Below are 25,814 nucleotides of genomic sequence, written 5' to 3' on the forward strand. Positions count from 1 at the left end.
CAGAAAAGAAATTTAATTTTTTGTGACTCCATGTGGGTGAAAGAAAGAAAATTACAAAAATTTATTTGATTTCTACTTTAGTAAACAATTCTACATCATGCAAGGTATATAAATTCATAAAAAAAGTATAAAAATGACCATTACATGAAGGATGCTTCTACCCTAATAGAATTCCAAGTTTAAAAGCCCATTTACTCTGTATAAACGCTTGTGACATCACAAGGATAAAATGCGGAACAAATTTTCATCACTTTTCGTATGGAAACAAAATGAAACACCCATCCTTACGCAAACAAAAAACATAGGCGTAAAATTATTCAAACTAAAAGACCCACCAAAACAAGAAAATCCACTGAACTATAAACACGAAAACGAGACTAAAAATAAATGTTCGACAAAATAAATAAAGCGAAATTTTTTTTAAAAATTACGCTTTTGCGACATGTTTACGTAAAGAAAAACTGCAGCCTGGGAACAAAGTTGTATCTGGTATATCAAATATACCACACCTGGATTCCAGGTTGATCAAAATTAATAAATAAATTAATATATATACTTTCTCTTCAGAAATACACGAGTGTAAAAGACGAAAAAATAACTAAAGCGATGCTAAAAAAACTTTGTATATACAAATATATTTTTAACAGTATGACAGACTACTGCGTTCAGACAGTTCTCTAGCATGCGCTGCTACACCAACCACTCTTTATAAACACTACTTGAGCCTACGCTGTTACTGCGCCTTAACACTGGGGGCACACGGGGCTCTTCAGTGACACTGTCAATTACGCTTCTACACCTGTCTGTAGGAGGGAGAACAGGCATCTCCTCTTCCTCCTCCTCTTCTGTTATTTCAGTTCTTTTATTACTTTTAAATTCATTCAATAATTGCGCACATCGCGCGCTTTTTTCACGATCGGAATATCGATTTTTACCTAATACAACCGGTGCATCCGACATGTAACCGGTATCTAATCCGTAATTTTTTGGATTCGAATACGGACGAGGTGGTAACATTGTCTTTACATTTAAATCGCTATCTAAAGAATCGTCTAATGTGATACCTAATTGTCTTTCCATCTCAAGTAAATTGTCGAACATATCTTCGCTGTCCGTAACTTCGTTTTTCTCTGACATCCTTTCGATATCTACCATAGCTTGGTTATATGAAGGAGGAGCGACAGGCCGTGGGCTTACGAATGTACCGTGACGGGTTCCTTCGTCTTCTGAATAATACTGCACTTGAGGTGGTTTGCTATAATTAAGATTATGTCTCTGTGATGGAGGGAGGTATTTATGACGTCCAACATAGTCTAACGGAGAGCTTCTAGTTGAAATGTCGCTTGCATAGCCCCCATCACGTCTATAACCGGAATCACTGATATATCCATTGTGACCAGCGTATCCATGATAGTTGGGTCTAAGCAATGTTGGTTTATCCATGATTTCCTGATGTATAGATTCAGAATCAGACGTGGAATTACTACCGTCCCCAAATCCACTGGACTTACCATCGTACGTCTTGTCATTTATTAAGTCCGTCTTTATTTTCGGCGACGGCATTCTGTCACTTTCTGTTGCGGAGTTTTCTGATGATGCATCATGTATATCTTTTATTCCGACTAAACCCGTATCCATATTTTTATCGACCTCAGTTTTCTCATTTGACGACAGACGTCTTCTAGATCCGTCAATACCGTCGCGGCAAAATTGATCATAAGAATCTTTAAAATTTTTGCGATTTAATGCTGGGTATCGCTGCTTCTTGTCGTCATTTAATTCAACGACGTCGTCTTTTTCTATGTCACTTATATCATAGTCTTCCTCATCAAGCAACTCTGATGGGTCAATGGAGGAGCCGTCAATGTCTGACATCAACAAAACTGATGGTGATGACGTGCTTTTGTACAATCCTTTCTTCTCTTTTCTCTTCTCTCTCTTCGTTTTTTGATCACGACTGTCGAGCGTCATATACTTTTTATTACACGTGCACACACGCTTTTCGTTTTCATTGGGTTCTAGCAGAACAAACACGTCGTCTTTCGTACTGCCGTTCGACATGTTTGGTTGGTTGTATGTTCCTAATTTCAAAGCTGGGCATGCGCGTAGATGGAATCTTCGAGGGGAGTCGTTATTTCCAAATTTGGGTGATAAAAGCGATCCGTTGTCTGTACTGTCAATCGATTGGTGTTCAATTTCAATTCCACTAAAAAAAATAAAAATTAAATTATTTACGGTAGAAAAAATCATCGAAACTTGTCATTTCGCGGTGAGATAATTCACGGGAAATTCACCCGCTGCTGCTCGCAGGTACCATTTTTAGCTGGCAGACGGAAAGTAAAACGACTTACTGCTCCTTATTGTAGCCGATCATTTTCTTTTCATTTCGACTCGCTAAATAAATAAATAAATAAAAAATATGAGAGACGTTACACTCAAACCCAACACACCTAAAAACCTAAACCTAAAAGTCTCAGGAAATTGTGTCGCTAAAAAGACGTCATCATTACCATGGTATCTCCGTTTTCGACGCCGACAGAAACAATACAAGCTGATGATGAGCACGATGACGAACAATCCGAAAATAATAGCAAGCACGATCGGTGGAATGAGATCATCCGATTCTTTCGACACAGGTGAGGCACCCGGCATACCTAAAAATACAATTGACAAATAATATATAACACATACATACATATAAAAAAACACTTTTATAAAAAAAATGCGCAAAAAAACAAACATTTAATAACATATAAAAATATATATAAAGTATGGAAGAAAAAAGCAGTAGGGATTAGATTTTTTCACCTATATTTTTTCCCTGCAAACCCTCAGTTCCTTAAGCACGACAACTTTTACGCATAAAGAATTTCTAATTTTAAGATGTTTGCATATTCACAACCGCTTTTTTAACTTCGCTATTAATGCAATAAAAAGAATTCTTTTACAAGCCAATTTTCTTTTAACCTTTTTCTTTAGTGACTAACAAAGAAGAAATAGTTTTAACTGATTGTAAAATAAAACTTCTTTTTTCTTGCCTTCCGCGCAGCCAGAATAATCGATGAAACAAAGTGGATAAATAATTAAAACGCAGAAATTTTCCACACCTCAAAAGCTTGCTTCAAAAGACAATTAGTACATCAATAGAGGTATTGAAAAATTAAGCCAATTTTTGTAAACACGTTTTAGGGGAGTGCAGCCACAACAAAAAAGCTCTCCGGAGAAGAGAGAGTATGACACATCTGAGTCAAGTTATGTGAAGTTTGAAACAAATGACGATATAGGGACAAGAAACAGTAATAACGAAATCCTGACACGTGACCTGACAGGACAGAGACATCGAAAAAAGTTGAAACATTCTGCTATATAAAAGACGTCTGGTAACTAACCTGTCTTTATCACTTCCTTTGGCTTGGTCCCAGTACTCTTTACGTTGTTCGCAGCGACGGCAAAAATTTGAAATTCTAGTGGATGTTTTACATCCGGTAATTCCTCTATTGCGATAGACACTTTCTCTTGTTTCCCTTGAGGTTGGGTTGATCGGCGAGCACGTTGCTTCGGGACAAACTCTTTCCAACCTGTAGATGTGTTTGCGGTTCGGTACTCAATTGAATAGCCTGCGTATGCGGGACGTCCCGGGGTCATCATGTGCTTCCATTTAAGTATGTAACCTGCCTCAGACATGTTCACTGTAAAAGAGTACGGTGCCAGTGGAAGGTCTAGAAGATTTAATAAAAAAATAATTCATTAAAAGTTATCTTTACCGTACCATGAAGTTACCTATATATATATCATACAAGTGACGTGTGAAGTAAAGTCTCGACGCTGTTCTCCGTGTGCCAAACTTGTTTTGTATTTATGTTTACAGAAGCACTTATTACCTGTGATAAACTGACCCACATCTTCAGCCACGTTTTCTTCACCAAGCTTCGACGACTTCAAAACTTTGTAAATGTTCGTAAAATCGCTGTAACCTTTATTATTTCTGGCGCGTACACAAAAGAAATATGCTTCACCATGTCCTCCAACTGTTGCAGGTCCTTTCAGAAGGATCGAGTGTTTCTTTTTCACTCCTGAAGGCATTAACGTTTCCCAGTTGTAGTCGTTGTCATCTGCACGACGGTACCAGATCTCAAAACTTTGGAAGGAGCCACCATTATATGACGGAGTCCAATAAACATACGCAATGTTATCTTTCGTACGCACTCCAAACGAACTCGGAACGCCTGGCTTACCTAAACGTTTAGAAGTCAATAACAATGAGTGTAAAAAATAAATTGGTTAGCGAGCGAAACAAATCCAGATTATGCAAGAAATACCTACCAATAACTGTCACATTATACTCTCGATACAATATGCCGGCAACCGATTCCACAAAACAACGATAGATGCCAAAATCTGAACCATGTATATTTTTGATAGTGAGCACACCAGCGGAGTTGAAACTATACTTCTTGTTGTCGTGTTCAAGTTTGGTGTTGTGTGTCCACGAAATGTTCGGCTTCGGTTGCCCAGATGCAGAGCAATCCAGTGAAATACTTTGACCCTCCTGCACACTTAAATTTGTGTCCTTTGGTCGATTTATAAACTCGGGAGGCACTGAAAGAAGAGCACAAATAATATAAATATAATTGACAATATTTTAATGAACATTGCACGAGTGGTCTGGTATCAATATGCAAACAGTATGTTGCCACTGCGCGTTGTTTCCTGTAGTAGGGTTTGACAGACAATAGAAAGTTTAATTAGAAGTCTAACGCTGTTTAATCGAAGAGTCGACGAAAGAAAATTTTTTTTAATCCCCCTTCAAATGTAATCCATGTAATCCATTCCATTGAAAAGTGTAATTAACTTACTTAGTATTTTGAGCTGAGTGTAACCATAGCGACCAGAGCCGATTTTGTTGTACGGTGCGCATGTGTAGTTTCGCACATCGGATATTTGCACGTTCAAAATAACAAGTGAACCGTTGGTAGAAATTTCAAACTTGTCAGTTTGCTTGATTTCTTCCCCGGTTGGAAACAACCAACGGAAAGTGACACCTGGATTGCCGGTAGCCGAACAAGGTAATACTGCATCGGCATTCTCGTACACTTCAATGTATGGAAGAATGGATGTGATCTTGGGAGGGTCTAGAAAATAAATAATCAAATATTATAAAAAACTTTAAAATGAAATAAGTTAATAAATTAAATCAACTACATGCTTTTTTATAAGAAATAGTAATTTTGAAATTTGATGCAAAAATTTACCCAGCATGAGCAATGATAATAAGAAAGAAAAAAATATTTTCACACAAATAATTTCTCTTCTTTTAAATGTCCGGCCAAAAAAAAATCACACTAAAAAATGTCTAATCATGTTCTATAAAATCAAGTAAATTTTTTAGTGCTCGAGAATCTAAAAAAAAATATCACCTAAAATTCATTTGACTGCTAAGAATATTAAGCCTTAAACCAAAAAATATGAAAAAACGAACTAAAAATACGAAGTTTCTTTTAAATTGATCACATATAAGCAAGATAAGAAACCCACTTACATTTCACACTCAAATACATGGCCACATTTGTGGAGGATGATGAACCATCAGGAGCTCGTCTTTTGCTAGCGCACGTGTACGCACCACTATCGCTGGACTTCGTTACTTTAATAACCAACGAACCATTACTATCAATACTGTATCGGTTGTTTAAACTTAAATCGATACTCCCTTTCATCCATTCAAAAGTGTCGCGTGGGGTTTGCGCCCGAAGTTTACCGCATTCGACGACAGCTCGCTGGCCTTCTTTGACACTCACGTAGTTCTCTGGTTTAATCGAGTCCAAAGCTAGTAAGATCAACAAGGTACACAAATTGAAATATCTTGTCATGATTAACGTATTCTTCTGTTTGATATTTTTTATAATTTCTACTTCTGTTGTAAGAACGGAAAATTTGAAAGTGATTTATGACATTAATATTTTATATAATTATATCATACAAATATAATTAATATACAATTTAGCAGTTAAAATGTCTTTTAATTACACCACTTCTGTTAATGATGAAATTTTTGCGAACTCTTAAGCTTGACTTCTTTTTAATTTAGCGATATTAGTATGAGTAAATTTTACCCTCAAATGTAACTCAATTAACATTTCTCCGTTGTGACTAAACAGGAAATCTCGATTTCGATTTGTAATACTTCACTACAAATCAATAGAGAGTGTTAAAACATGTGTAAATGACTGAAAAAAACTTGCTCTCCGCCTATAATCGTCTATTGCTCTATAATCTCATTTCTGGTAACTTAAACCAAAGCTAAAATCACTCCTGAGGTGGAGAGCAGCATGTTTACTTCCGAGCATGCTCTTGAGCGACACCACAAATAAAAACATAGTCTTGTTATTCATAGCTGATCACCTATTGTTTAGACAAATTAAAAAAATGACAAAAAACTTGAAAAGAGATGTTTAGTCTATAAACAACATGAACGTTTTGCCCAAAACTACTTTTTACAGATAAGATTATCATCTGGTCTGGCTTTTATACTATTAGAATCTGATCCAGTATGTTGCGGAAGTCTTCATTATTCAACTATTAAGAAAACTTTTCTAACAAACAACGAAACATTGCTACTCAGTCACTTCAATAATGAACTTTAACCTGATTATTCTTTCTGACAGGAAATTTCCTCATTATAACTCGCTACTTACAGCCAACTCTGAAATTTTAATTATAACTCGCCACTCCTTATAACAACTCGCCACTTCACTTTTAACTCTCCATATTTTCTCAAAAACTCAAATCATCGCCAACAGGTCGTGACATCTTTTTTAGTGAAATGTCTTAAACGCCAACGAAACAAAATAACAAACACTCTCCACATGTCTGTTATTCACCAGTGACAAATTTCTTTCATGTCTCATTACAACACACGTTCGATAGCTTAATGATGTTAATTAGCTTAGTTCAGGTGATATTAGGTTTATAAGGATGAAGCCAACGACCACGTAACGCGTGATTAAAAACATTATATCCAACATAAACCGTCGTTAACAACATGTCTTACGATGACAAATTATCCACTTCATTTTTAGTTAATTTAATAAGAAATGTGATGTTTTTTAATTGAAGGTTTGGGTACGAAGTTTAAATTTAATTTAATTTACCAATTTTTCAAGCCTGTAAGTCTGAGCTTTTAAGTCGGTTAATCCAGTTTTATTACTTAGTTGTGTTTACACCGGGTAAGCTTTATGCCGAGATATGAAAAAAAGTGAAAATAAAGAGAATAAAAACAAATAAATAAAAAAATAAACCTTGATAGTCAGCAACTGATATCAGTATGAAAAAAACGACGGTCACCAATGATACCATTTCGCGCATCAAAAACCCATCGAAAAGAATAATGAAAAAAAACGTTATATGAGGATCTTCCACAACCTCGTCTGTTGAGTGTTTCGTAAGCAAAAAAAAAATAGTTCTTATCACAAGATACCATTGACTTTAAAAAATAAATCACCACTGGGTGGTGAGAAAAGAAAAGAAGTAATCGAGGCTATTGAATAAGCGAGAACAGCGCTATTATTCAAACACAGGAGGGAGTACGACAATTAATTTATGAAATTTTATTCCACAATAAGAAGAAAGAAAAAACATTAATGCTTCGTTGAAAGAATTATGCACAAAGTAAATGCTTTTTTAAATAGGTTTTTGAATGGGCTACATACGTAGGATGCTATCATCTAATGATGAGATTAAGCAAAACCGACATGCTTTCAGTGTTATGTCAAATTCACTCCCAGCTCCACACGATCGAATGCATTAAAATTAAAGAGTACTGGGTACTAAGTTTGGAGCAAGTATGCATTCGTTCTAAAACAATGTCGGTCAAATAGCAATAAATACTCTTTACGGAAGGGAATGTGCAAGTAAGAGAGTTCCTTAACATATATACTTTTTTTTCAATACAGAAATGGCATAAGACGTACTACGTGGTCTGGGTACGAGAGTGGTGTTTAAAACTTTTCTGGATACAATCAATCTACCGCTGAGACAGTTATAGGGCTTTTCTGACGAAAAGAAACAAAGGGATGTTTATTGGATTGCTAAATGAATACTCATCGAGACATTGCAGTGTCTGTGTCAGCGAGTCAGAGGCCACCATTTTATGACGGTCCAATTCGCTACCTTTAAAGTGGGAGGAAGAGATAAAGAAAATTATGTGTTAGTGTGGGAAAGGCGTAAAATAAAGAAGAGAATATTTAATTAAGGAATAAAAAAGAAAATATATATTTAAAAAGAAAAAGAAAAAGAAAGAAAGATGTAAAACATAATATTTTGTAAACGCAATAAAAATGAAGAAGAATCGAATTTAAATGAAGACACAACTCCGATACTTGATTAAGTTAGCGACGTTTCTGCCGACATTTTCTAAACAATGTAACAACCCAAGTAAATCCCGAAAGCCGACAAAATGAAATACAAAAAAAATGCGATTCCTTAAGAAAGATGTGATAAAAAAATTTAGATATAAAAAAAATAAAACACTGCATTTGACAAAACACAGAGTATAATACTAACTATAGATAAATTTAATGGAAAAAAACTTTTTTGAGTAACATATAAACAAAACTACGAAACACCATTAATGTACCACCATTTATGTATCAAGACTTCTCGAAATTTTTTTCCTTCAAATTGGCAAAATATTTACAGCAAAATCAAAAGTTCAAAGATTTCAACTCATTAGTTATTGATCAAGCACTTGTTTCAAATACACGACAGCATCATTCATACCGCTCTGCAAGAAAACTGTGATACTAAAATACTTTATACGCAGGTTTGAAAGATTTATCAATTTATACTATACTGTCCTTTATTAATGAATAAACAATTGAAGATGAAGTTGAATCAGAAAAAAAAATACATCTATACGAATGTTCTATTCAACTTTTTTTCATAAAAATATTTTTAAGAAAAAAATCAAAGAATCTCAGTTGCTTTGAAGTTAGCTAAAAAAAATAATTTTCCCCCCCAAAAAATCAGTGGAACATTAGATACATTCCCACACTGAATTGGGTGACAACTAACTAAATCTCCACTACGTGGTCGCCATTTTTGTGACACCATGGCAACAAAACAACCACAATAGTAGCGAGACGCATTTCCACTCTCGAGGCTTCCATTAAAAGCCAATGACGTAAGAGCTTAGCCTTCATCAATGAATCAGCGCTCCTTCATAGAGGTTTTTCTGTACTTCTTCGTGGAGCTTATACCATATGGAAAATGTTTCACAAAAGCAAGTTAATGAAATAAAAACAACAAAAACTCAGAACCAAGTTTTTTAACTTTCTATAACCATAGAAATAAACTCCATTATACTTTCCTCATCATATCAAAAAAAATTCGTTGAGTCACCTTCTTACGCAAAAAGTTAAGATATCTTTCCATTCTATATCGAACAAACATTTTATTTAAACAGACATGTAGCGACACGAACAGATAAATCGAGAGAACGCATGAAAATATATATATTAAATAATTTATTGTTTAACAAAAACATATTTACGTTACATCTTCGTGCTTCTAACAATATTGTTAAAAGTTACATAATTGCAAAACTAAAAAAGACGCGTACGCACGATAACAGATCGATAGACACGATAACAGATCCATTCATATAGCAATAGAACGCCATGCAAACGAGAAAAGAAAATCGATAAAATTGCAGGGGAAATAGTAAAATGACGTTTTTATTAGAAATGTATCGATAAAATTGGGCAAGTTTACACGTTTTAAAACTCTAAAGGACACAAAACCCAAAAATATTCACGTTCATTCATACTTATCACGATAATTACAAAGATTTGATGCAATCTATAAATTTAACAACTTTGTTGATGTTTCTCGCTCAATCAGTTCCAAACATGATCAAATAAAAGAAATCAAAACACTAGATAAGACAATTATTGCGAGACAAAAGGAAAAGTTAAATCAAAGAGGTAAAGAAAAAGATATGAATATGTCTAGGAAATATATTTAAGTTTTTTTCTATTTTTTTCTTGTACCTCACCCGACACATTCTATATATTTGCTACAACACAACCTTCAAGAATGTTTAACAGACACACCAATCCAACACTCCTGCATATTACCACTCACTATAAACACCACTGTACAACTCCACCCTTCCCGGATTAACACAGAATGTGATTTCAATAAAAGAAAGAATTGAAAGAGAAAATGGAACTTTCTTCACATGGCTTGTCATATCTTGTTTTTTCTTTTTTCACTTTTATTTTTAAAACAAGAAAACGTTTGCACAACTCATGAAGTTTATTTATACAGTGGAGACAATCTGAATGACGAATATAATACCACGTTAAGAAACTATTCTACAACACTGCAACACAACTCTTGTCATAAACATCAAAATAGAAAGCACCTCATAATATCTATCACTATCTGTCAAAAAAATGTGTGAATGGATATTCTAACAATATCATACCCAATCCCTTTCATGTACGCATGTAAAAATTCATATAAAGACCTTGGTACTTATCTTGATTTCACATGTTCAAGATAAAGCGTTAATCAACTAAAAAGATGAATCCACTTAGCTTTTGTCCACGACCTTATAAACATATTAACGCTATCAAAAATACATTAAAAATATTGCTGAAGCATTCCACAACAAATGCCCCCGGAATACTGAAAGTTTTGACAACATATGACTTTGATGTTACTAATAATCCAGGGGGTGTCATATAAGGAAAGAAATATAGGAAGTACCTTTGAGTCGAACGAATTAGTCAGTAAAGTTTGAAACGAATGATGAAGTCAAAACACATTGATGTGTTTTGGATATACAAAAATTTCATGAGAATTGAAGCATTTGGGCACAAACAGGTAGAATTATATAGATCACAATTTGACTTATGTAGATATAGAAAGGTATATTTGTGAAATCAACAAAAAGCTAGAATATAAGTGAAATTATACATATTTTTTTAACAATTATCACCAATTGAATATTTAACCAGTCATGGTGTATAGTTTAACCATTATAGCATTATTAAACACTTGGAACAAATACTTCTTTTTTAATTTTTCTTTGATACATCACATCGAGTATAAAAATTTCTTGATAGATAATTTTTACTAGCAGGGGTACAGAAGATGATAAATTAGTAATCTTAAAAATTATCAGCATGAGCTATGAAATTATGAAATTCGTTTCAACACTGACAAAAAAAAACGTGAATTATTAATTCCATTTATAATTAAAAATCATCATAAAACCGCGACATATGAATAAAATAGGTGGCTAAAATATAAAATTAGAACATAAGAGGCTAAATTTTGTCAGAAGTGGAAACGTATAGAACTAAAACTCAACTTTCAATTTGAAATGAAACTGGGTAGCCACTTTCCGAACGACTTTAAAATACTTCGGGTTAGAAAAAAGTATCTAACCAAAGGTTTTAAAATTAAAAATTAGGTTTTGAATAATATATAGGTCCAGTGGGGAAATAATTACTTACCTATTGCTAAATAATTCAAACTTAATTAAACAACATAAAAACATAGTGTTATATTTAGAAGAGAAATAAAAAATAAACTTATAAACTGTACTTACAACGAGAAAATGATAATAATTACACACAAATGAATGTTGAGAGGAGGGGAAAAGTGAAAGAAGCTCACAAGAGAGACAGAGAGAGTGTATAAAGGGAAAAGTCATGGACATTCAAATAGCAGTTAAAGATAAGAATTTAAGCTTTTAAATAAAAAAAGTCATGAAGAAAGATGTTGTTACTACAAACGGATTTTGAAGTGAACACATAAAGTTTTCCTGAGATAATCTTCTAACTTGTCATATGTAATAATAGCTGTTTGTTTACTCTGCTGAGCGAACTTTTGTCAAGTTTACAGAAAATCATTGACAATTTCACTGGAGCAACAAGTATAGGAAGTGACAAAGTTTACTAAATAAATATTGAAAAAAAGAAACTAGCAAAGTAAATACAGGGAAAAAGAAAGCTCTAGGCGTGTGGAAATCCTGTGACCATCACGAACAACGTGAGATGGATTAACACATTCACCACGGATGAAACTTTCACTCTAAAGACATCTTTCAAGCGTTGTTGGGTACATTGGGAATCTCTTCTTGTCATTTTTAGCTTTTACTTTGTAGGAAAAGTTTTTAAGCATAACTTGGAGATGTAGAAATTAAGTAAATTTTCGGGCACCCTAATTTACAAGAGAGAGAAAAAACTAAACACAGGAAATGTATTTCTTTCATAAGAAAATGTATCAGTAACATGTAAAATAGAACATGTGTTCTCAACAGCCAAAAGGGTTACAAATGTATTCAAAATGGAGTTGTTGAGGACAAGAAAAAATAATGATAAACATCTACTTTCTGTTTACTTAGTCAAGATAAACATCAAACACTCAGATCTAAGTATGGATGGCAATTTACAAGAATATAAAGCAATCTTAACATGAAGGAGACAGTTGTAATTTGTTGATACATAGATAACAGATCAATGATTGTATAACAATGTGACGATATTGACAGTTTAGTTGTTCACAAAAAGAGATGGGATTGTGTGTGGATGAAAAAGTTTATGAAGAAAAAAATTGTGGTAAGAAATATTATCAGTATTGTTGGGTGAGTAGAAGTCAAATATAGTATGTTTTATACTTCACATTTTTAAAATTTAGGTTCATGCAATCAATTATGACTCTCTGTATCTGTAAAATTCACAAAATTGGTAAAAAAAATCGAATTCGAAACTCTTGCAAAGTCACCAGTTATCATAACATAATGCATCACAATGGCACTATATTGCCCCCAAATTTTTTAACCTTATAAATCAGGTGCTTATTTAAAAGGAAATGCTTGTTCGATGAGAGCGTACTTTGTTCCTGAGAGAGTAATTTAGATGGTTTCTTTGTTTTTTAACTTCATTTTTATGACTTTTTAAATTTAAAAACCTTTGGCGTTTAGACAAGGTAGAGGAGGAGTTAAGGTTTTGATAGTTATTAACATTTCTTGCTTACTGGAGGATCACTTACGAAGAAGGGGGACAAAAAAAAGGCTTAAAACATTTTATGGCATCGTCAGGGCTTCAGTTGTCATTTCTTACCCCATAATCAAAATAAAAAGAAGGAAGAGGGGAGAATATATTTTAAATATTTTCCATTTATTTAGTTCAAGTTTTCGAGATAGTTCTGCAAAAAGACACCACATACTCTTTTCAATCAATTTTTCAATTTCTTTCTCTGAATCTTCTATCAATATTCTCATTAATGCATCCACAATCTCCAATATCTTTTTTTTACGTACAGAATGCCATATACCAATAATTACAATGATATCAAGTAAATCTGTGATAAATACTATAGTGTACTGGTCTCTTTACTAATTTATTTTTACAAGAACTGAAAAAAAACTTCCAATCCAAGTCACTAGTACATAAATCATATTACAACAAGTCTGGTGTGAAAAACCAAATATGAATGAAATAATGTAAACCAGCTGCACTACTGAGAATAGCTTCACAATTATCTGTTTCCACTAACAAGACTCTAAACTAGTTTATTATTCAAAATACGAATAGATCTCCTACTAAAATCATTAAATATTCCATGCGGATTTCAAAATTGTTTGTCTTTAATTTTCGTTTTGCCTTCATTCTATTTTATTATTATTTTTATTTGATAATTTAACTTTGTTGTTACAACAGAAGCTGTGAACATTGAAAAGAAAAATAATAAGAACTTACATAAAACCTTCAACGTCACTGCAAAGTAGATTTGATCAGATTGAGTTTTTAATGTCACTTGATATTTTCCAGAATCATTCTTTTGCAGTCCTCGAATAGACAAGCCTTTATTATGCTGTACAAATCTAGAGGATAATTTTCCCTCTGGCCTAATCTTTTGCCACCTAAATTCCGGTTTTGGGCTTCCCATCACCGTACATGGCAACATCACAGATGATCCTTCCATTTCGGTAACATCCCGTTTGAAGTTGCCACAACTTGGTATTTCTAGAATAGAAGAGAAAAAAAAGAGTTACAAAAAATTACAAAAAAATGCACAACTTGATTTACAACAATTTTAAAGGTAAAGGAGGAGAGGGAAGAGCAAGGGATGGGTAGGGGGATGAATGAGGGCATTTATTCAAGAAGTTATTTAGTTCAAATTTATCTTTGTATAGCACATTTATTTTTTGGTCAAAGCATCACGCTACATGAACAAAGAAGCATGTTGATATTAATAATCTTCTGAAGGGAAAAGCTAAGTATGCAGAAAAAAATTGTTGGTATCTTAACAACAACAAATATTCGGAGGGCTTAATTTAAAGTATTTTGAATAATAAAATTTAAAAGACAAAGCTGTATGAAAAACTGGAATAAAAAACCCCACCAAAAGTCAATCTTATTCATAACTGACTAAAGTATCTATTTAAACCAAATAATAAAACATTCTCTAACTGTGATGACAAAATTGTGGTAACATTAACTTAAATAACAAAAAACACAAAATATACATAAACAAAAAAAATGACATACCATAGTTGCACATGACAAAAATTCCATATGTAAGAAAAAGAAATATATTTCTAATATATTTCATGTTAGCTGTAATCTTATTTTTTTCATTTACTTCTATTCATGTAGTTAAAAAGTTTGTTGGTACCGCTGCGGCTTTAAGTAAATACAACTTAATAAAGTTAAGTTCGCCACATAAATAATAGTGAAGACAGAAAGTCATTAGAGTTTCTAATTAAGATTGACAATTGCTTTTGCACTTGATAGGTCGCTGCAAAAGGAAGTTACAGAATGACTTTTGAAAGACAATCCAAATCAACTAGTGTTCTTGAAAGCTAAGTAGGCAAATCCCATTAAAATTAAGAACGTATTCTTTTAATTTCTTTTTTCCTAACCATTTCAGTATCATTATTTTTTAAAACCACGAATGTACTATAACATGAATGTAACAATTTTTTTATTCCATAAATAATTCTTGTTTTAAGAACAGTATTACAACCATAGAGTGTTTATGAAATATTAATCAGAAAAGTTTCATCACCAATATAAATTTAGTTTGCAAAATCAGAAAATAGAACAGAGTTTCATCATAGCAGTTTCAATTCATGAATGAAATATAAAAAGTGCATAAGTAAAAAAGTTTAACAGATACACAAAAAAATGTTTTGAATAGCCATGGTTACAAGTTTTATATCTTTGGCACATGCCTTCTCTATACCAAGATAGTTTTTGCAACAAAAATCTACTTTTAACTTAAAAAATTATTTGTATTTCATTTACAAAACTTTGTGACTCCAATAGTGGCAAGGTTATCATCAAAGTACATCCAACGCATATCCAACCTTTTTAAAACTATTTAAAGAATAATTTCCCAACCAAACAAGCTTATCAAATCATACTTCTTAATAATGTCTTAAAACCCTTGATAGCATCCTAAAATTCTGAATAATATCTTAGAATCTCAAATAATAACTTAAAATCTTTAGGCTAAGTTTAGAAATCGCTTGGTGTTAACACATAATTTCACAATAAAAGACCCCTAGAATAAATTAAATTAAACATTAGAATTAATAAACTAATAGAGCGTACAGACATACAAGACATATTCACATTTCCTTTCCTTACTGTTTGATGTTTATTATATTTATTATACAAGTTCTATACTGCTGGGGCTCTTAGATTCTACAGGAAGCAGATTTATTCAATTTTATAAACTATACCACATTGCTTAACGTTAACAGGTAATATTTATCCTGTAGAAATTTTAAATATAATATTGTTGTTTTTAAAAAGAGTGAATGCATTAGTGAAGCAGATTGCTTTAAATGAATTTGAAAAACCACATACCATACGCATATGTTACAAAGGATACTCCATGCAAAACAAACAACAAAAACTTGTTTGTGAAATTCATATTCTTCTCTTTGATCTGATAAGTTCAGATTTGTTTATGTGTTCTTGTCTCTCTGTATAAAATTCCTTTGTTACCAGTTACTTCATAATTACAAAAACGAAAATTTTCTTATTCTTTTTGTTGGCAGCTTCACAGTAGTACGACTTCTTCAATAAAAAGGATTAATCCTTAGCCTCTTGCATGAACGAAATTTTTTTTCCTCAACTATAACAGGTACCTACATTCAGTGAATACAGTTGAAAATACAATTTACAATTAAAAATAAAAAAACACATCTCCTCCACAATAATGTAACAACATCAGCATTTCTGTAACCTATATGAAATGTAATTAATAACATCAAAGATGAAGAGCAAATGAACCATTTCCAATTCATCTTTTGTGTCATGTAATTCAGATCTTATTACTCATTATTTATTAAAAAGACTTTATTATGTACTCAGGTGCTTTGGAAACAATACAATTCTGTCCAGGGGGTGAAAGTGCTACAGTATTACAACAAGATTACTCCTTTTCCATGATGTAAATAAAACCTGGTTTAAATTAAAAACAGTTTCTTCAAAATGTTACCAAAGGTATGTATTCACCTGTACTTCCACTCTTCTTTTAAAAAATACACAAAGTTTAAAATCTTGAAACCATGGGAAAGTATTTGTGCTGTCAATTATTTAAACATAAACTTCATCCAAACAAAGGATAAAACAGTTTTTGTATACATAGTACAAATTTTATCAAGAACAAGCAAATTCTTAAACTATCAAGTTGCTATACATAAATCTTTTGTATCTCTGTTTTAAAACTAACACTTAATGCACCGAACCTATAAGAGACAACGAGACACAAACAACCAGCCCATCAGAATTTTCTATAACAGATCAGGAACAAACTTTACATACTAATTTAACCTTCAAGTATAACAGACAGAATAGATGTTAGATCAGACATATGCTTAACTATAACTTCAAGAAACACAAAAAAGACACTTCAAAAATTTCTATGTGCTTATTCTTTACATTTCAAAGTGAAACAAAATAATGGTTATTCTGAACATGACTCATCAAGACATAATTGTTTTCATTGTTTCACTATCACCTTGAAAAATAAGTAGAGTCTATTGAGAAAAAGAACATGATCAACAGAAATAGTGGAAAGAAACAGCTGCTTTTCACATAAAAGTGTGAATATAACACCTTCCAAAATTTTAATTTTTTTTTTGCTTTCTATGTTAGCTTAAAACTGCAAGCTGAATCAGCAAATTTCACTAAATATTTTTTTTATTAAGATTGTTTAGTCCGTTGTTCTTTATTTATTTTATTCTTTTCAGATATATTTATTTCAAAAAAATTGAAAATGGTATCCAAGGAGAAGATAAACATTTGACAAAAAGATTTACTCATGTGCTTTAAAATTTATATCACCCCCTGGTGGGTTCGGTTTCACTTTTAAAAGCTTACATGCAAGACTTAGAGAAAGTTTGTTGAATGTTGAAAGAGAAGTGGTTTAAATCAATCAGAATTAGAAAGGTGATGTTTGAATGCGTCAAGAAAAACTTTTAATTAATTATAACAGTGTTCTTACATATGCAACAGACAATTCTGTATGTATCTCTATATATTCATATTATGGAAAGTATGTTGTAATAATTTTTAAAATCTGAAAAAGTTAAAAATTAAAACATTTTAATAAGGTAACATTTAATGCAAAAAAGATTTTTTTAAATCAAATATTGTATTCCTAAGGTAATACCAATTTAGTTGCTTTGCTTGCCAAGTTTTATTTTGTAAGAATGCCTGACATCAAACTGGTATTCGTGGTTTTGTAAATAATCTTTAATACGTCACATCAAGACACATTACCACATATATCGTCAACATTATGCATCATTGTGCATAATTATTTCATTCAAACTTTGTGTTAAGAAGACATGGAAGCCATTGTCACGAATTACATGAACCGCTAACTGGTAAATTCACATAACAAGATCAATCTTCTTCCAAATTGTTTTTTGCTACTTTTAATTCCTGAGTTGCGTTTACTTTTGCAATTTCATTTTCCCTTTTTCAAAATCAAATTCATGTAACAAAACATTTTTAAACTCACACTTCAATTCAAAGAAATACACTAAATAAATCGAAAAATGGCTCGAAATTTTTTCGCACTGTAAAATACTTTAATAAATAATAAACTGCTGTTGTTTTTGTCCTTAGATTAAAAATAGCATGCACACAACTGTGCGAATAGTGAACATGATAAACAGTGTGATTATACAAATAAAACTTTTCAGGGTAACTAAAAAATTGAATAAGTTTAGTACAATTTGATCTTTTAGGTTTAAATAACCCTTAAAAAAAAAAAACATAGCTTCCGTACACAATTGTCGGAATTATAAAGTCATAGAAAAAAATATATTACAGGATATTGGGATTTCTCCTCCTCCACGCAAAAGATAATCAGAAGCTAAAACAACTCATTAGGGAATAATATAACTGATAAGGAAACTATTAAAACAGATTTATCCTAATAAAAACAAGAGATCAGATTTTATATTGATTAATTAGAACTAAAATACAAAATACAAAAACAAAACATAACAGTATTTTGATTATAAAATTTAAAATTTAATAGGTGTTATTGTATTTATTCTTTTTAAGGCAGACTTCAGCAACAGAAGAACTTCTTTTCCATGTTTTTTAAAGAATTAGTCCTTATTTTTTTATAATTTCTTAACTCGCAGTCAACAGAAGGTTGTTTAGTGTCTGATCTGTTACCCCCTGCTAAATACAGGGTGTGTATAATTACTTGCAATCACTACCAATTGCTTAATACTTGACAACCAGGGAGACAATTTGGACAAAGGAATTTATTATAATTCAATTAACTTCATATTGCTCTCCTAATTCATATTATTTCCTTCTGAAAAATTAATATTTACTTGGTCTAACTCGCTAAACTAATCAGAAAAATAGTCTACAAATTTTTTTACTCAATAATTATTATTTCTATTTTTGTTGTCTCAAAGACATGTCGGTTTTATGGCAGATTACTAATACTTCACTAATAAGATTAAACAAAGGTTAGCCAAAAGTTAATGATATGCTATTTGCAGCGGAAACCACTAACAATTTTGTTCTTTAAATGTAAACCACAGAAAGGAATAGCAATATCTAGACGTTTCTACCATGTGCCACTTCACACCATCATTCATCATGTGATGATTGTGTAGCATTAGGGATTCATTATTTTTCGATTAAGTTGGCTTTGTAGAGTTAAAAATAGACTAAGATTTGTTTGTGCAATTCCACAGAAACAAGATGTAATTCTATTTTAAACCTATTCAGCATGAAACCTTTTTCTAATAAAACATTTTATTAACAGAAACAGAAAAGAAACATTCATAATTAAAAAATTAAAAATACATATAAGGAAAAATAAGGAAATAAAAATAAAAAACAAACAGAAAGTGAAGGTCCCATTAAGTAATTCCACCACTATTACGTATTTCTTTCCAATCAAAAATGAATAAACTTGTGTCAAATGTAAACATTTTATTTTTCTCTCCATATATGAAAGGTTTAATAACATATCCGTCAGGTGAACACACCAAGCTAAGTCCAGCCAGTGTGTCATTAAAGTTAAAAATATCATCTAGTTACAATATGCAGAGTTTTTCTTGCTTAAAAATTATTTGAATGGAACTTGGAAAAGATGGAAATTCTAAATAACTGTCATTTAGGCAAAAAAAAAACTTACGTTGAACAGTGAGTCTGATGTACTTCCCAAAAGCGCTCTTTCCATTATGAACGGTTTCACAATAGTAAAATGCACTATCGTTGACGTGACATGAGTTAAGATTAAATTCAGTTTTCGTCAAAGTGACTCTTCCAGTGTAGTTTTTCGCAACCTAAATAATAAAACAAAACTTTTGCGGTGATAAAAATATAGACACAAAGGAGCATATATATGATTATCCTAACATCAAGACTGAGTATTATCACATGAGATTAAGTGCTTCCAATTTTCAAAGGTTTTTGATTGAGAAGTTTAACTGATTCGAAGTCTGTAATTTAAAATAATATCAATATGTCTAAAGTTGCATGGACAGAAGTTCGAAATTTTGAATTTTAAAGCTTCTTCAGTTGTTGTTTTGGTATATTTTGCAACAGTTTCCTTTTAAAACAATTTTTTAACTAGCAGTAATGGTATACTGTTACAATACGTCAAGGAAAGTTGATCTTCTGGTTAACACATCAAGTTAAAAAATGGAGATACTGCATGTGTGATTAATTAATGAAAAACTGCGGACCAACTTCTTTTTTTAAAGTAAATCTATCTTTCATTCTTTTGAGCATTTCAGCTAATTTTGGCCTGGAACTTTAAAAAAGGGTGTTGGAAAAAACTTTACAGCACATAAAGGCTCCACACCTTCTTTAATTACTATAGGTTGTGCATCATCATGATCTAGTTTCTGAGGCATACAGGTTCTTATTTTTTGCTTTGAATCAAAAAACGTGGAGAAAGAGAAATATAATTTGATTATGCAGTGTTCATGCCCTAGAAAAAAAAATAATTGTGTGCAGAAATTCCACCCAGAATACTAACTTTCCTTAGCCCGATTGTTGTGCTTGAACGCCTTAAATGGAAGCTTTAAATCCACTAGGATCCTCTTTGCAGGACCATCATTGATAACAGCTCTATTAGGAACTGAACAGGCCTTTCTGGGTAAATAATAGTAATTGTCTTAAATCGTGATAATATATGCAAACAATGTTGGGTTTTGCACTGCAATAACTAATTTAGAGACAATGAAAGGATGCTTTTATTTGAGTGACTGTTACTGAGAGTATATGTTCTTATTTATGTAAGAGAATAATCTTTTAATAAATTTAGTCAAAAGGGTTCTTTAAAGGCTCAAATGTAAGTCAAGCTTTACAATTTTCTTAATTATTCTCTATGTTTATTTAATTCATAGTAAGAGCTAAAAGATTTTTGGAAAAAGGTAGTTCACTTTGTCGTTTTTAATATCAAATTAGAGGCTACCTATATGCTTACATTTACTTTTCTGCTTACATTACCAGGATTGAAATTAGAAATATAAAGTCGATTCGAAAAAATTTAAGACAAATTTTTTTTGGGCTGTGGCCTGACAGCACTGTAGGTTACTTACAATTGATCCTTTGTTAATGGCTCTTTTGTTGCAATGACCATTATAGAAATAGGCAATACAAACCATTGATGAAAGATTGGATTGCAATTTTAATTTTAACGTTGTAAAAAGATTTGCAAAGAGGGCGTTTTGATTGGAAATTGTGAATGCAATCTGCTAATTCAAACCCTGATTAATTTAAAACCTTTAACTTCTGATATTATACAATATAAATTTAAAAACACACTGCTTACTTGATAAACATAAAAGGTAAGTAACAGCTTTGCAATTGTTTACACATATATAGTTGTATTTTAGTTTTTTATGCTGTTTTGCCAGCAAAATGTGCAAATTTAGAAAGAGACAATAAAAAAAGGGTTTAGATGCCAGGCTCCGAAATATTCATCAAAATAGGGCTGAAGCCAACAGTTCACAAGGGATGTGTGAATTGAATATAGTTTAATAGTAATGAAATAATAAAATGAAGAAACATATTTTGTAAGTAAAGAAATAAATATACATGCTGATTTAACTAAGTACAGTACTAAACATTTTTTTTTCCAATTTTAAATAAAATTTCATATTTATATGTTTCTTTCTAAGATTACAAACAATTTATTGTTTTTATTTTCTTTATATACATTGATTACTTTGGAAAAATAGCTCAGTATATATTCCACTAAGCCTTATTCCAGACCTTGCATACATTGTTTACCTTTTAACAATATGAAAATATAATTGTATACAAAAAATATTTGTAAATACCCCCCCCATCTTTAAAAAACACTTGCTACCTCTGATCACAAACAATAAAAGATAAGATTTAAATTCAGATTATCTTAATTTGTCTTTGGTGGAGTTTAAGGCTAATTCTCTTCCATGATTTTATCATCAAAGTAAGCTGTGCGTTTACATTCATATAATCGCTTACTCATCTTTCATAGATTTTCAAGATGATGTCACGACACAAAGAAAATTATACAGGCATCTTTGCAACAACCTCAGAATTAGAATGGCGATAAGTGCATTTTTTGGCCCTTAGTGACAGCAAAAAATATTCACTGACCAGCAAAGAATTTATTTGAAACACAGTTGTATGTGGGAAAAGAACTATTTTTTAACTTTAGAGCTCTAAAAATTTTTAAACAAATTATTGTCAAAAAATGGAAAAAAATCTCTGACACTGGCAGTAATAGAACTATTTGATGCCTTATGATTACTGTAAAGAAGATTTTAACAAACAATATAATATGCTTGCACGAGTGCCTTCAATGTCTCAGAAAATTATTGAATATTTTTAAGGTTATCTAGCCTATTTTCAAGGTTTCCAAGAATTTGGCAGACACTTTTTAAGAAGATGGTTAAAAATGAATCCTCGAGTTTAGTAAAAGGATTGTGGTGTACGCTTGCAAGTCAGAGCTTTAAATTTTTTCAGTTGAATATCCCATTTGAGCTACAAAAGTGGTGCAAGTACAGCAATCGTTCTACTAGACCGCCTAAGATATCAATCCTATTCTAATCAGCAATGGTTACCATTATGGTCGGTAGAGAAAAGATTATTATAAATAAGAAGACTTACATAGATATCACTGTTTTGATATTGTGCAACACTTCTTGATGAATCATTTCTCCACCACGATACCATGTCATACGAATTATGCGAAGTACTACAGAATAACGTTATGCTGGAGTCTTCTATCGCAACAACATTCTGATATGGTGGAGGTTTTTTTACTTCTCCAGAGATTAATTTTAAAAATACTATAAAAGAAACAAGTAAAAATTAATGTATGGGACATTAAATACACAAAATAATATGAAATGTTTTATACAGTAAAGAATTCTGTAAAAGAAGTAAAGATCATATTTCACAATTAAGCACGTAGTGTTTCAATCCTATTTTTTTCTAAGAGTTTTTCGTCTATGTAAACACAGGGGAGATAAGGTGTCTGCAGTTCTCATTTCTGGAACTAGTAGAACTGATTAACCGAATTTTTTACATCTATGTCAAAACACTAAAAGAAGTGTCTTCCAAAAATATTTTAATAAAAAACTAGACTATAATGCAAAAGAAAAAGATGAATTTAAATAAATAAGCAAACTTTACATTTTATAATAAGACTTTTTTTATAATGGAAATGAGTTAGCCTCAAAAAAAAGCACCAAAAATCTCAAAGTTATAGGGTCTATTTTGATTTTATTTTAAATTGCTTGCTCTATGGTCTAGAAACACTGCAGGGTATATACTTGTCATTGATTTCTTGTTACTTGTTATTTTGTTGCAGTAGAGAAATGGGCGATACAACCATTGATTTTCATCAATTGTTGTATCACCCATTTCTTTTTGCGATTTAAAATCACAATTCTAATTATGTGTGGTGGGGTATGTATAACATTTTAATCTATTGTATCTTTGTAATCAGCATTTAATAGATGACTTTTCAATATTTACGACAGGCAAAAAATGCATTTGCTAAAAGAGGGTGCCGACTCACAAAAAGCGCCGCATATGTGAGGTCTGTAACCGCCCGGAAAAGCCTGGGCCCCCATCTGAAACCGCCGGAATTGCGCCTGGAATGCTCATTGTTACATTTAGATTTTGCCAATAAAAGAAGGAAGGTGCTATTTTGTCGTTGTACTTTCAGTTTATTATTTATGGGATTTTATTACGGCTATTTTTGGAATAAATGATAAAAAAACAGTTTTCTCCACTACCACTGCTCCACATTAAAAGAATAATTATACATGGTAATAAATGTTTAAAAAAATATTTTTTCGGGTTGATTCAGGTTTCTCTGGGCGAAGTTTTCTTTAAAACGCTGGAAGTCATCTAACAGCCCCTGTGGTTTTTATGAGTTTGGACCCTGCCTGAAGATACTGTAATTAAGGTCCAATATATAGTTCAGAAGGTGAATATCCCAAACACCAGTTTAATCAGTACGGCACTTTTCCCCGATTGTTTGGGTGTCCCTCATGGGGAGTCTGCAACTTTCAAATTAGTTGAGACTTACCCGGATCTGGTGAATACTTTTTGTGAAAAAAAATTATTTTGTAAAAGGCCAAGCCGCTGCACAAAAGAGCGGGCCAATTTTATTTCTATGAAGTCGCAGGGAATCACCAATTGAAAAAAAATCACTGGCGCTTTTAATGTTTATTTACGTTGGATCAACAACATGGTAAAATACTATTTGTTTCTGGCTAACATGCTGGAGAGATTTTATTATTTTGATATCTTAAATCAAGCAAGGGTAGTTAGCTTGTGAATAATAAGTATATTTGAGTCTTTTATCACATGTACAGATGACAGAGCTACTGCATCTGACAAATAAGATTAATTAGGCTAGTCAAAGCAAAAAACTGATGTAAAAATATATTCGTGAAAGACTAAAGACATAAGAAACATGTGATTCGTGTAATGGCTTCATCACATATATAAAATAAACTCTGAGCAGGTAAACCCATTCATAATGTAGAAAGATAGGCCAAAACTTTTGTGAAATATGTTGTAACATTGATTGGGGGAGAATCACTCGACTGACTGATTACAAGCTCCAAAGCACCAGTCACTCAATCGGGGTATTAAAAAGTTAGCGTCCACCGCCAACTCGCCCAATCGGGTGATTGCACCTGATCGGAGGAGACTCACCTGATCGGGGGAAAGTGCCGTACTGTTAATAACCTGTAAATTTGCTGCACTAGGACATTTTCAAGAAAAAAACAAAAATAAAACAGATGCACTTATAGCTAGAACACCTCAGGTTCCTCCGTTGTATCTTTTCAGGGTCTATTCACCCTTGTGGCCAGGTTAAGTAAAAAAGTTTTCTGTAACTAAGAACTATGCATGTATGATGGGAAATAAAGGGTTTCTTTCATCTTACTTTCTAGTCAATCAGGATTAAAAATTAACCTGAATCTCACACACATAAACAAACTTAGTTCAAGGAAAGCATTTTCTTCACTAAGTCCTACTGCACCAGTCTAAAAGAAAGAGCCAGCTCACTCGAAATAGTAGAACGGTGGTTCAATTTTTATATATATAGCTAGCTAGCTAAATGTAAAGCAAGGGCAAATGTGCAATGGCAAACTTGCTCAACTCTATTTCCAGGAGGGAAGGAATTTTTAGTTTATGTGAAAACAATTCATTTCTCTTAATGCTCTACCTTACTTGAGCTAAAGCACAACTACAACTATCAATAGAGAACAATCACACCACAAACAGCAAAAACATGTAAATATTTTTCTTCTACCGCCAACTTTATCAAGAAATGTACGTTGGCCCGTTACATGAAAACATAACATAATAAGCCCCTTTCGTATAATAAACCCGGGCGGCGAGCACAAAAAAGAAAAAAAAACTTACCTAAAACCAGAGCATATAAAAACCAAGAAACAATAAGCTTCGTCATTATTTATAATAAATATATAAATGGATCATATAAAAACTTCTTGATAACATATATTTTTTCTTCTTTTAAATTAAATTCTTGTATGTACGACCAGCATTCCAATACAGTATTATTTTTTATTTTTGATTACTCAAATTCTTTAGTTTGTTTCCTAGAGAAAAAAATAATAAAGAAATTATCATTTTTTAGTTCTTTACAAACAATCTAACTTACTTATAGATAAATGAACAATTCTGTGTCTTTGCTTTGCTAGTGCGATACCGCAGTTTGTTTTGAATGTCCGTGACAATACGGGGGTAAGTATA

At 32.0% G+C, this 25,814-nt stretch overlaps 1 protein-coding gene and 1 long non-coding RNA gene across 6 annotated transcripts; one reads left to right on the forward strand and one right to left on the reverse strand.

The window, feature by feature from the left end:
* Positions 1 to 60: 60 nt before the first annotated feature.
* On the reverse strand, positions 61 to 25,659 carry LOC130635804 (protein turtle homolog A-like). Of its 4 annotated transcripts, XM_057445284.1 has the most exons (12): positions 25,464 to 25,659; positions 22,683 to 22,864; positions 19,711 to 19,861; positions 13,776 to 14,042; positions 5,540 to 5,827; positions 4,857 to 5,132; positions 4,324 to 4,599; positions 3,882 to 4,235; positions 3,390 to 3,719; positions 2,511 to 2,654; positions 2,352 to 2,394; positions 61 to 2,206 (listed from the first exon to the last, which is right to left on the reverse strand). In XM_057445284.1, the coding sequence occupies exons 1-12, from the start codon at positions 25,507 to 25,509 to the stop codon at positions 691 to 693; spliced, it is 3,873 nt and encodes a 1,290-aa protein (XP_057301267.1). In that variant the 5' UTR covers positions 25,510 to 25,659; the 3' UTR covers positions 61 to 690. The 4 variants fall into 4 exon arrangements, with proteins under 4 accessions (XP_057301267.1, XP_057301268.1, XP_057301269.1 ...); XM_057445285.1 differs by lacking the exons at positions 19,711 to 19,861; positions 22,683 to 22,864; positions 25,464 to 25,659 and adding an exon at positions 15,894 to 16,143; XM_057445286.1 differs by lacking the exons at positions 19,711 to 19,861; positions 22,683 to 22,864; positions 25,464 to 25,659 and adding an exon at positions 14,568 to 14,780.
* LOC130635810 (uncharacterized) lies at positions 11,241 to 18,815 on the forward strand. 2 transcript variants are annotated; one of them, XR_008982191.1, is made up of 2 exons: positions 11,241 to 12,632; positions 17,285 to 18,815. It is a non-coding gene; the product is annotated as an uncharacterized LOC130635810 (long non-coding RNA). The 2 variants fall into 2 exon arrangements; XR_008982190.1 differs by lacking the exon at positions 11,241 to 12,632 and adding an exon at positions 16,431 to 16,535.
* Positions 25,660 to 25,814: the final 155 nt, after the last annotated feature.

Source organism: Hydractinia symbiolongicarpus, chromosome 3 (genome assembly GCF_029227915.1).
Source record: "Hydractinia symbiolongicarpus strain clone_291-10 chromosome 3, HSymV2.1, whole genome shotgun sequence".
NCBI classification, from domain to species: Eukaryota; Metazoa; Cnidaria; class Hydrozoa; order Anthoathecata; family Hydractiniidae; genus Hydractinia; species Hydractinia symbiolongicarpus.

Excerpts from the sequence above, each read along its gene's own strand:
- LOC130635804 (XM_057445284.1), bottom strand. The coding sequence starts at position 25,509 with ATGACGAAGCTTATTGTTTCTTGGTTTTTATATGCTCTGGTTTTAG. Across the intron at positions 5,828-13,775 it reads AGTGACGTTGAAGGTTTTAT|CTTTGGACTCGATTAAACCA; the intron begins GTAAGTTCTTAT and ends TGATCTTACTAG. Across the intron at positions 2,207-2,351 it reads ATCGGCTACAATAAGGAGCA|TGGAATTGAAATTGAACACC; the intron begins GTAAGTCGTTTT and ends TATTTTTTTTAG.